Source organism: Panthera tigris, chromosome D3 (assembly GCF_018350195.1).
Source record: "Panthera tigris isolate Pti1 chromosome D3, P.tigris_Pti1_mat1.1, whole genome shotgun sequence".
Lineage (NCBI taxonomy): Eukaryota > Metazoa > Chordata > Mammalia > Carnivora > Felidae > Panthera > Panthera tigris.
Genome location: NC_056671.1, coordinates 16882325 through 16893970, shown reverse-complemented (window position 1 = coordinate 16893970; position 11646 = coordinate 16882325). Strand labels below are relative to the sequence as shown.

At 53.1% G+C, this 11646-nt stretch overlaps 1 protein-coding gene across 2 annotated transcripts; it reads left to right on the top strand.

The window, feature by feature from the left end:
- The first annotated feature begins 665 nt into the window (after positions 1 to 665).
- CD3H12orf43 (chromosome D3 C12orf43 homolog) lies at positions 666 to 11268 on the top strand. Of its 2 annotated transcripts, none has more exons than XM_007093559.3 (6): positions 666 to 822; positions 5649 to 5691; positions 5885 to 5983; positions 7920 to 7993; positions 8516 to 8606; positions 9077 to 11268. In XM_007093559.3, the coding sequence occupies exons 1-6, from the start codon at positions 672 to 674 to the stop codon at positions 9429 to 9431; spliced, it is 813 nt and encodes a 270-aa protein (XP_007093621.2). In that variant the 5' UTR covers positions 666 to 671; the 3' UTR covers positions 9432 to 11268. The 2 variants fall into 2 exon arrangements, with proteins under 2 accessions (XP_007093621.2, XP_007093620.2); XM_007093558.3 differs by having other exon boundaries at positions 9074 to 11268.
- Positions 11269 to 11646: the final 378 nt, after the last annotated feature.

Genomic DNA, 11646 nt, shown 5'->3' with positions numbered 1-11646 from the left:
GATCAAGTCACATGGCTCTACCGACTGAACCAGCCAGGCCCCCCCACCACCCCGAGAGTTTATTTTAATACAATTTCTGACACGCAGCCTCAAAGGTAAAACATGAAGAGAAGCATCCCAAAGACAAAAGTCACTTTGTTCATCCTACATAGCAGAGTATCTTAACTGCAGAGATTCTAATGTGTCGGTCCTGGGTGGGTCCTAGGAGTCAGGATGTAAAAGCTCCCCAAGTGTTTCCAATGTGCAGGCTGAGTGGAGAAGTCCTGAGGTAAAAAATTGGAGAATGTTTTCAAAACCAAACTGTGCATCAGAATCACCCGGGACTGTGCCTCTTGAATTTTAATGTGCACACCAATCACCAGGCAATCACAGTTAAATGCAAGTTCCGATTCAGTAGGTCTGGGCTGGAGTCAAGGTTCTGGTATGACCTAGGCAATTCCTTTTCCTCTGTAGGTCTCATTTTCCTCATCAAGAAAAGGATGGAGTTCACCTCTTAGGCCCTTCCAGCTCTCATATTTGAGGAAACCCTCAGGGCAGTCCGGGGGAACCGAGAGCGGACTGAGCCTGAGAACTACAATCCCCACAACGCCCTGCGCGTCTCCGCCCTCAGTGCCGTGGTGGAGAAGGGTTGCTAGTGGAACGCTCCCCACAATCCTTCGCGGTGGCCCAAGATGGCCGCGCCCAGTGGCCCCCTGAGCGCTTTGGAGAGCAGCAGCAGCAGCAGTAGCAGCGATGAGGAGGAGCTGGCACGGTGCCGCGAGGCAGCGATGCCGGCCTGGGGCTTGGAGCATCCCTCGAGGGGGCCGGAGAAGCCAAGAGCCGGTAGGAGGCCATGTGCAGGGAGTCTGGCCGAAAGGCGTGGGGTCTTCCCCTGGGGTCTGAGAGGATGGGTGGTGAGGAGGGGGTGACCGGCACGCGACTTCTTGCCCTGAGAAAGCTCCGGGGACTGCGTGGGACTCAGATTCAAGAGAGCGGGCCGGTGCAACAGGGAGGGTACTTCCATTACCCCGGTCGGGGAAACTGAGGCACCTGAATGCCTCTTGACTCTGCTTCCTTCGGTCCTTCCTCACTGCCATACGCTGGCAGCCCGCCACCTCTCCGAGATAGCTGGGACAGCCCCCCTTCCCGGATGCTGGCATCCAGCCTTTCCCCGCCTCCAGCACCTTCTCAGACCCTGGGGCTGTCAGCGAGCTGGGTCCTCCACGTGTCTGACGGTGACAATCTAGTGCTACAGCAGTTTGGGCAGTACCTGTCACTTGGTCCTAACAAAATCACAGATTTCCATATCCCGTTACCGTCTGCATGTGTATCAAAATATCATTTTAGTCACGGTAAAATGTTGGGAAAAAATAATTGACACTCATCCCTGCTCTAAAAGTACAGTCGTTTTGGGGGGCGCTCGGGTGGCTCGGTCCGTTGAGTATGGGACTTCCACCCAGGTCATGATCTCGAGTTCCTGAGTTCGAGCCCCACATCGGGCTTGCTGCTGTCAGCGCAGAGCCCGCTTCGGATCCTCTGTCCCCCTCTCTCTCTGTCCCTCCCCTGCTTGTGCCCTCTCTCCCTCTCTCTCTCTCAAAAATCAATTAATTAATCCATTTAAAAAATTACAGGCATTTTTGGGCCCACTAGTAGATCGTAATGCATTCATAAAGATTTAATGCATTAATAAAGAAGCACATATATTATTAATGTGCCAAATTTGGGTTTGTTTGTTTGTTTTTAACTATTAATGATAACTGAATTTCTGTATCATTGGCTTTCTTTGTAATGTGTTGTGTTTTATGCATTTAAAACATTATTCTGAAAAAGGATCCAAGCTTTCCCACGTTGCCGGAACAGGCCATAGCAAAGCAAGGTTAAGAACCCCTGCTTTTGTTTAAAAGGACTTACAAGTCGGGGCGCCTGGGTGGCTCAGTCGGTTAAGTGTCCTACTTAGGCTCAGGTCATGATCTCAAGGTTTGTGGGTTCGAGCCCCACATCAGGCTCTGTGCTGATAGCCTGGACTGCTTTGGATTCTGTGTCTCCCTCTCTCTCTGCCCCTCCCCTGTTCATGCTCTGTCTCTCTCTGTCTCTCAAAAATAAATAAATGTTAAAAAATAATAATAAACAAAAAGAAAATAAATAAAAGGACTTACAAGTCTTTTGGTAATTCATTCCCCCCCTGCCTCTCCCTTCTTGCTGTCCTGCCACATTGTATGTCCCATAGGTAGACGCCAAACAGTATTATATCCTCCCATCTCTGGACACCAAAACTCGGGAGTTTTCTCATTCAAGCTCTGTCTACAGATCTGCCTCTCCATCTCCATCGCTCACTAGCAATGAGAATTGGGGCAAGGTATCCGTCAAGTAGGGATAATGGTGGGTACCCCTGCCCCCAAGGTTGAGAAGTAACCCAGATGATACATCTGCAATGCTTGGCACATATTAAAAAATTTTTAAGGTTTATTTACTTCTGAGAGACAGAAACAGAGCACGAGCAGGAGAGGCGCAGAGAGAGAGAGGGAGACGCAGAATCCGAAGCAGGCTCCAGGCTCCAGGCTCCGAGCTGTCAGCACAGAGACCGACTTGGGGCTCGAACTCAAGAACCGCGAAATCATGACCTGAGCCGCACCTGGCCTGACTTGCTCCACAACTATGGCAAGGGAGAGGTTATGTGACGGGAACTTAATGAAGGCTGGGATCTGGCCTGTCCCTTCACCGTGGTATCCCCTCCCCCGGGGCCTGGCACAGGTCATGATCAACGTTCAGGAAAATAGTTCTTGAATGAATGACCTGGCCAGAAAGGCACTTCTCTGATGAGGCGGGGGGGCAGGCCAAGACTCCAACTAGATTTCCGGGCCAGTCACTTCCGCCTTGGCAGGATGGATTTCTCTGTGGCAGCGGAGGGAGCACTTGATAGGAAGTGCCAGCTCTGAAGCTGGTCCTAGACAAGGAAAATCATTTCTGAAAGCCACAGTTTTCTCATCCGTAAAACGCCTGGGTCTTAGGGTTGTGGTGAGTCTCATACGTGAACAGCTTTGGCCAACATGTGAAGCAATGCACATGTGAGGAGTGGCATCCAAGATACCACTTTTACAGCCTACCCTTTGGTGCATTCATGAAGCTTCTGCCGATCAAAGTAGATGTGACTGCCGATGATAAGTCTTGTTACCTATTGAGCACCTACTGTGTGCCAGGCAAGATCCTGAACACGTGACACGCATTCTTGGGCCGTGGGATAATAAAAATTGCCGCCACGGGTGGAGCTGTTACTGTGTGCCCTGCTCTAAACACTTCGCATTTGGTGTCTGGTTTAATTTTTCCAACAATACCAATCCAGCAACTATTAGCCCCATTATACAGATGCGAGAGCTGATGCTCAGAAAGGTCCTCCAGCTTGTAAGTAGTAGAGCCAGGCATCCATCTAGGTCTTTATGCCTCCAAGCCCATGCTATTAACTGCCCTCTGCCCCTCCCTGCCACGGACAGTTGCCCATTGTGGGCAAAACTCTGACCCTTTGGTCCATAACCATGTGGAAATGTAGGTCACTATATATATATATATATATTTTTTTTTTTTTTTTGAGAGAGAGAGCATGAGAACGCAAGCGTGGAGGTGGGGCAGAGAGAGAATCCTAAGCAGGCTCCATGCCCAGCACAGAGCCCCACTTGAGGCTCAATTCCAGCGACCCTGGGATCATGCCGTGAGCCGAAATCAAGAGTCAGACTCTTAGCTGACTGAGCCACCGAGGCGCCCCTGTAGGTTACTATATTATTACTGTAACCCCTGATACAGCCTTTAATCCAGTAATGAAGCGCTGGTCACCCACACCTCAAACCACTTACATTTTAAGGCAACGTACACTGTGATTACTTTATGCAATGTTTCTTTCACACCAAGGCACTATGCCAAGAGCTGGAGCCGTACAGAAAGCAAGACGCAGACCATGTGCTCCAGCAGCTTTCAAATCCAGGGGGAGACAGACGTGCAAACAAAGTGTCCACACCCATGTAAAATTTCGCTGTATCCTCACAGTGACTCTGGGAAGTTGCAGGTCTTATCCCCACTTTCTAGATCCCAAAACAAAGGCTCGGGGAGGTAAAGGGACTGGTCCGGAGTCACAGTGGAAGAACCAGAACTGAACTGAAACCTGTCTTCTGAGGCCTGTTTCTGTTCCGTGACATTGTATCACAGCCCTCGCTCCGTAGTCACGACGGAGGAAATGCTTCTCCTCCTTGTGATGGCATGCTCAGAAGGAGGGACTCTGGGTCTATCCCGGCCACCTGCATTCTCCGACTCCAGGGGCATCGGGCACTTTGCATTCCGTGTTATGCTCCACAGCGCTTTTGACATAGACCACAATGTGGACTGTGTGCCCCGCACTTGTTTTAACACCACATGGCCCTGTTGTGGGCCCAGAGTTGCCAAGCGATCATTTTGACCAGTTGGCTCCTTAAACTCACGAGAACATTTTGTCCCATTACTCAAGTCAAGAACCTCAGAACCGTCTTTCATACGTCTCTCGCACCATCCATCGAATCTGCCAGCAAAACCCTGTTGATTCCTTCAGAATACATCCAGAGTCCTGCCCCTTCTCATCGCCTCCACGATTGCCATGGTCCCCCTCCTTCTGCCCTTGCCCCACCAGGGTCTACGTCCACACTGCAGCCAGAGATGTGCTGTAAAATCCCAAGTCCATTCGTGTCCCTCTTCTGTGCAGACTCCGGTGGCTCCTCACCTCCCTCAGGGCCCAGGTCGTCACACTGGCCCACCAGTCCCTTCATGATCTGGCCCCCCATAAGGTCCCCATTTCTGCTGCTCCCCTAACTCACTGGGCCGCAGCCACCCCGGCTTCCTTGCTGGTTCTCAGATGCACCAGGCAGGCTTCTGCCTTGGGGCCTCTGTAGGTGCTCTTCCCTCTTCCTGGAAGACTCTTCCCCAGATGACTTCCCCGCTTGACTCACTCCCTTGCCTCTCTGAAATCCATTCACCTGTCACCTATACGTGAAGTCCTCCCTACCTGCCTTTATAAAATGATCCCCCGCCTACCCTCACCACTTCTCTCTCCTGCTGTGTTTATTTCCCCTCTGTATTTATCATGATCTAATTTTATATTTTAATTGTGTGTTTTAGTCCTCCGTATCCACCAACCAGCATGTAAGCTCCGTGAGGACTGGCGTCTATGTCTAAATTGTTCAGCACCTAGAACACCACCTGGGTAATGTTAGAGCTTCAGTATTCAGTTGAGTGAATGATCACCAGGCCAGCCATTTCCAGTCTCGGCTTGAAAAAATGTGATCTACATAATGGATTCTCTGTCCCCCACAGCACTTAGCACAGAGCCAGGCACATAGTAGATGCTCAATAAATACCGGAATCAAATACACTTTCTTGTTCAGCATGGTGGTTAAGAGGGGGCTCTGGAGCCAGATGACTTGGGTCTGGCCCCAACCCTCTCTGTTATTAGCCGTGTGACTCTGGCCGAGTTATCTTATCTCCTCGTCTCAGTTTCCTCTTCTGCAAAATGGGAATAATAACTCCCTTAACAGGGTTGTTGGCAACATTCAATGAGTTATACGTGTAAATCACTTAAAATCACCTCTGACGCACAGCAGATACTGTTCCTGTCATTTCCTCTATAAATGCCTCAATTTTCGTTATTTCCACAGATGCCGCAAATAATCAGTTGCCAGCCAGCCAGCCAAGCCTCAGGTACTGTGTGCTTTGGGTCCAAGTTTAATCCATTCTCTAAACAAATATTTATCCCCTACTGTGTGCCAGATGCAAGGATAGACCCTGGCCTATCGGGGTGAATGAGACACATGTCGTCCCTGCCCTCGTGGGTGGGGGGTGGGGAGCAGCCTCTGAGCTGGCGGGAAGTGAGGTCCTTTCGTGTGCGTTGCAGGCGGAAAGCGGACGAACATGAACAAGATGGCAATGAGCTTCAGACCACCCCTGAATTCCGAGCCCACGTAGCCAAGAAACTGGGAGCCCTGTTGGACAGGTAACCAAAAATGTTCCTTCTCTTCCCCTGCTTCCATTAATACGATCAGTAGCGGCCCACGTCGGTGGGGAGCTTGGGGTGTGCAAGCAGGCGCTGTGGGGAGCACGTGCTGTGTCACCTCACGCACGATCTGCCACGTAGGTCCTGTCGTTGTCCTCGTCTGCCGGTGAGGAAACAGGCTCTCTGGAAGAAGGAGCGTTTGCTCGAAGCCATAGGGAGGAGGGAGCAGAGCTGATATTTTTTTACCTTTATTTATTTATTTTGAGAGAGAGCACAAGTTGGGGAGGGGCAGAAAGAAGGGGAGAGAGAGAATCCCAGGCAGGCTCCACTCTGTTAGCACAGAGCCCTCCGCAGGGCTCGAACTCACAAACCGTGAGATCATGACCTGAGCCGAGATCAAGTGTCAGACACTTAACCAGCTGAGCCACCCAGGTGCCCCCCGGAGATTTAGATTCCTAATAGTGTAGTCAAGGCTCTGAGAATCTGCGGTAAAGGGACATGCGTGACTTTGCTTGGCCCAGCAGTTTCCAAACTCATCTGGCCACAGTGGCTTTGCTCCATGGAAGGCCGATCGGCGTAGGCATGGAACACATTTCAAGAGACACTGGCCTAGATCCATCCCTGATTGACTGAGCCCTACCAGATTTTGCAAGGGAAATGAGGATGTTCAGGCCTCAGTCCCGAAACATGAGAAAGACAAACGTGTCCCATCACAGTGTAAACCAGCTGCTCTGAGATAGAGTGGTGGGCCAGACCTTAGCAGCCTGAACCACCGCGGTCTCAGTACCAGTGCCCCAGCTCGAGAATGTGGTAAACATGTAGGAGGGTCTGTTGGCATTTCAACACACGGGTGCAGTTTTTCTTCATGACTCTTCGGCTTCAGGGTGAACAAGGCCCACCCAGCACTGCGATGATCCACATCAGACTTTTCCGCAGGTGGAAATCCAGCCGGATGCGTGTCAACCGCAGTCAGCACATTCCCTGCGGCGTTTTTGTGTTTCTCTGCAAGGAGACTTAAATGGTGCTCTAGTTGGTCTCTTGTGTTAGATCAGGGCTTCTTGGCCTTGGCACCACTAACCTTTTAGACTGGTTCTTCCTGTTTCACTATAGAACGGGGAGCAGCATCCCTGGCCTCTACCTACCAGATCCTAATAGCATTCCCCACCCCCACCCCCCGCCACCACCACCAGTTGTGACGACCAAAAATGTGTCCAGACATTGCTTAATATGCCCTGCAGACCTACATTAAACCACTGTGTTAGAGGGGCGCCTGGGTGGCTCAGTCGGTTGAGTGTCTGACTTCGGCTCAGGTCATGATCTCATGGTTCATGGGTTCAAGCCCCGTGTCGGGCTCTGTGCTGACAGCTAGGAGCCTGGAGCCTGCTTCAGATTCTGTGTCTCCCTCTCTCTCTGCCCCTCTCCTGTTCGTGCTTTGTCTCTCTCTCAAAAATAAATAAACGTGAAAAAAATTAAAAAATAAATCTGTCTTAAAAAAAAACAAAACAAAACAAAAAAAACACTGTGTCCCAGGTGACAGCTGACCTTGAACCAGTTCTCTAGATCGGTCGGTCCTATTTCCCTTTTCATGCTTGCTGCCGGGATGCTCAAAGCAAAACATGTGCCTGCTCTCCAGCACTTTCTGTCCCTCCTGGCCTATTTTCTTTGCTCTATTCAAAATTGCATTCATTCTGTGGTACTGTGAGTATCTTTAAAACTTCTTCAGTACTTCCTGGAATAAAGTGGGGTTCAAACAAATGAGGCGCTGCAGTTTCAGCTGTCGGGGGCTGGTCAGCATGTAGGCGTTAACCGTTCTCATCAGGCCGGCGTGCTTGCTGCCATTGCATTTAACATCGCATGCCCCCCGTCCCCTCCACTTAAAAAAATTTTTTTGTTACCCAAAATCTCATCCTTAATCAACCATTTCCTCCTTCCGAAGCTCAATTACCATCTCAGAAGTAGTGAAGGAGCCGAAAAAGACTGAAATACAGAAAGTCCCCCCGGAGGATGATGGTGAGTGGTTATACTCTTAAGGCCAGCTCTTGTCTCCCACCTCATGTGTATCTGGAGCCGGGAAATACATTTTGGTACGTTCTGGGATCTCTGAGGCGGGTATGATGCTGATACCCCTATTTGCAGGGCAGGGTGTCATGGGAGCTGGGGCTCTGAGAAGCGAAGTCACTTGTCGGAAGCACCTTTGTCTGTCTAACCCCAAGCAGGGGCATCTTAACCACGGCACTTCACAGCCTCTCCCTGCTGAGTGTCTGTCCCGCGCCCAACCCACCTGCCACTTTGGAAGCTGCCTTAGGCAGAAGGCTCAACCGCTGGCTTCCAGAAGCCTCTGAGGGCTTGCTGCTCTGAATGCGCAGCTCGCGTCCCCTCTGGCACCTCGGGCCCTGGCTCCAGGAGGCACGCGGTGCCTCTCAACATACATCTGTGGGATCTCCTCGAGGGCAGAGGCGGGGCAGCCTTGGCACCTGGGAGGAGGGGCTGGCCCCTGGCAGTGCTGACTCGATCGACCCCTTTGGATTTTAGGCTTCCGCCTTTTCTTCACATCCATCCCCGGAGACTCCGGCAAGAAAGCTGCTCCCCGGCCCAGCCGAAAGCGCTTCCCTTCCGGCTCCAGGTGAGGTATCACACCCCCTCCTCACGTTCCCTCCTTTTTGCCCGTCGTCTGCGTTTGCCAGCCCCCCAGAATAGCCATGCAGAATCTGGTCAGATCTAGGCCAAGAAGGAGCCGTGTCAGGGAGCTCGAGAAGTAGTACCCTCAGTGGGAGAGGGAAGAGGGTTCTGTTGGGAGTTGGCTTTGGATCTTTACTGCTTTTTGAGCATCATCTTGTGCCAGACACCTCACTCCTGGGGCATCCCTGTGAGACCCACGCACCCATTTCATAGATGGAGACACTGAGGGTCAGAGAGGTTAAGTCACTTAATGAGATCACACAGCTGGGAAGCGGAGAAGCCAATGTTGGAACCCAGGCCGGCCTCATTCCCAAGCTGGAGCTTTCTAGCACCGCCCTCCCCCCGCCCCCGCCGTGACCTCTTCCTGCTGGCTCTGGGGCCCTGTCTCCACTCTGTGCCCTCCCCTTGTAGCAGCGAGGACAGCGACGAGGAGTGGCAGCGGTGCCGGGAGGCGGCCGTGTCAGCCTCCGACATCCTCCAGGAATCTGCCATCCACGGCCCTGTCAAAGTGGAGAAAGAGGCAAAGAAGAAGAAAAAGAAGTTGAAAAAGAAAGCCAAGAAGGAGGCCGGTGCCGACTCGGTCGCCCCGGCCGCCACCACCACCACAAGCGGGGCCACCGTAGGGAAGCAGGAAAAGCATTCACCCAGGCTCAATGGAGACCAGACATCACTTGGGACCAAAAAGAAGAGAAGGAGGAAAAAAGCAAAGGCCGGCGAGGCTTCCCCATCCCCGCCGATAAAGAGGGCAGTGGCCGTGCCTGCCAACTGATCGGAGCCCCACAGGCACGGGGCCCAACTAGCCCGAGGACGAGGCATTTCCAAGCCCCACCTCCCTCCAAGTTCAAGGACTTGGCTGGACAGAGGTCCAGACTCTGCCCATGATTGGGGCTCGCCCAAGGGTTGGGACAGAGACACGGTTGTAGGGTGAGAAGCCTAATCAAGGCCTGCCCATCTGTGCTGCCGTTGGGAACTGGGGCAGACCTGTGATGCCAGAACATTCCATGGCCTCAGGAAAAAGGAGCCTTCCAGTTACTCAAGACCGAAGGCCATATGGTAAAGCTTCCATCTTCCCAGCACTGTCTGAGGAGAGTAAGTGACAGGAGAGTTTTTCCTTCCCCTCCACCTTCCCAACCTGGTGTGGGAGACCACCTTAACGAGGGAAGGGGCCCTGAGATGACAAGGCCAAGAAAGAGTTTTGTACTTCTCCCTCCAGGTTGCACAGACTTGATAAAAAGAAGGAGAGAGATTTTTTTCCCCCCTAGGCTGCCAGAATTTTCTTTCTCCACATTTGTGAATGTGCCACACATGATCGTGTCTCTGAGCCAACCAGATTGTTGAAAATAAATGACCCCAGACATAACAAAGTGATCTGGGTGCTCCTTCCCTGTCCGTGCCGAATCTTGATGAGACATGCTAAATAAACCTCACGTAGGTGGAGTCCTGTCTACACCCCAAGCTGTGTTCCTGCACCCCAGCCTCAAGACTTCGAGAAGCACCACAGCACTTGTGGACCGGTTTTCAGACACCTGCAGCATTTTGCAGGGGAAGAGCAGAAGCTCAAGGTTAAAGTGGAATTCTGGCTTTGTGGCCTTGACTCTGAGGTTTGGCAGAGCGAGAAAGACAGAGGCGGGATGTGAGAGTGTGACCCACCACCACCTCCCTCTGCCTGCCCAGCCCCATCTGGGCAACGTGTGGACAAGCAAGAAGTTTCCAGTATGCATTTCCACTACTCCGTTCCTCATTTCCTTTACTACAAGTTAAATAAATGTACAGGTTGGCTGTTGGCTGGCTGCAAGCCTCGGGGGTGCTGGTTCTGCCCCGGCCCTTTCCTCCGTCCAGGGTGGGAGCAGCCCTCAAGGCCAAGTTATCTGCAGCAGCCCCTTCCTGGAGAGGAGGTCATAGAGCCCCGGGCTGACAGTGTTCCTCCTGGTGGCACTCAGGACCTCAGGCTCCTGGGTGTGGCTGTGACCCCCTGGCCTCCACATCCCTCAGCCGGCCGAGCTCCCAAGCTTCCAGGCATCAGCCCCGTCCCCATGGGGAGCTCCTCTCCGCCGGTCTCGTCTCTCCCCTCACCCTCTGGGCACCTCAGCTCTGTCATCTGCTCAGGCCTTGCTGCCTTCTGACCCCAGCAGCTTGTCCCCCAGACCAGGGAGGGGCTGCAGGGCCCCACGGGCCAGAGGAGCTGTTATCAGAATCTCAACAGCGGCACCGGGCGCAGAGTCACGAGGCTCCCGTGGGGCAAGACGGACTTCCTAGTCCTGAGGGGGGCTTTCCCATTGAAGCGAGATGCCGGGCTGGCGTGAGAAGGTGTGGTGCCCTTCTTACCACACCTTCTGTGTGGGGTGGGGGGGATGAATGGCCGAGAGGACCAGCCATCTTGGAAGCCAGGGGAGGGGTGGCTGAGGACGAGAGAAGCTGGAGAGCCCTGCATGCCTTGGCTGCTAGCCTGAGCCCTCCTGGGGCGTGGGCATCTGAGCCCCAGCCCGGGCACTGGGTAGCCACTCGGAGAATGCTAATGTGAGTGGGGCGCAGGGGTCAATAGCTGGAACTGGGGCAGGGCGGAGGGGCCTGGTCAGGGCACAGGTGACAGGACGGGGCCATGTTGATCTTGGGCCTCTCACTGAGCTCCGTGAGTCACAGCTACGCAGGCTTGTGTCCCGAGGAGTGCGGCTACAAGGGTTCCCTTGGGGGTTCCCGGGGGTCTCCACAGGCACAGGCTGGAGGTACAAAGTCCAAAGGCTGTCCCCTTCTGTTCCAAGTGGCAAGATTCACCCTGAGCAGCAGGGACAGTCCCTCTCGTCCGCGTCTTGCTCTGCTTCCCAGCTCTCCACAGTCCCCTCTCGTGCACTGAAACAGCCCTCCTGAGGTCGGGGCGCCTTGAAACCCTCCTTTCCGTTGCTGACAGAGCAGGGTGGCAGTTTTCCAGGGAAGGCCGCTCTCTTGTGGCAGTGGAAGTTTCCCAGGCTCACATGTCCCAGTCACCC

What these genes read in the sequence shown, in the direction of transcription:
- CD3H12orf43 (XM_007093558.3), top strand. Translation starts at nt 672, where the DNA reads ATGGCCGCGCCCAGTGGCCCCCTGAGCGCTTTGGAGAGCAGCAGCAGC. An exon ending in CTGGGAGCCCTGTTGGACAG is followed by an intron (nt 5,984 to 7,919) that starts GTAACCAAAAAT and finishes CTCCTTCCGAAG; the next exon opens with CTCAATTACCATCTCAGAAG. An exon ending in CGCTTCCCTTCCGGCTCCAG is followed by an intron (nt 8,607 to 9,073) that starts GTGAGGTATCAC and finishes CTCCCCTTGTAG; the next exon opens with CAGCGAGGACAGCGACGAGG.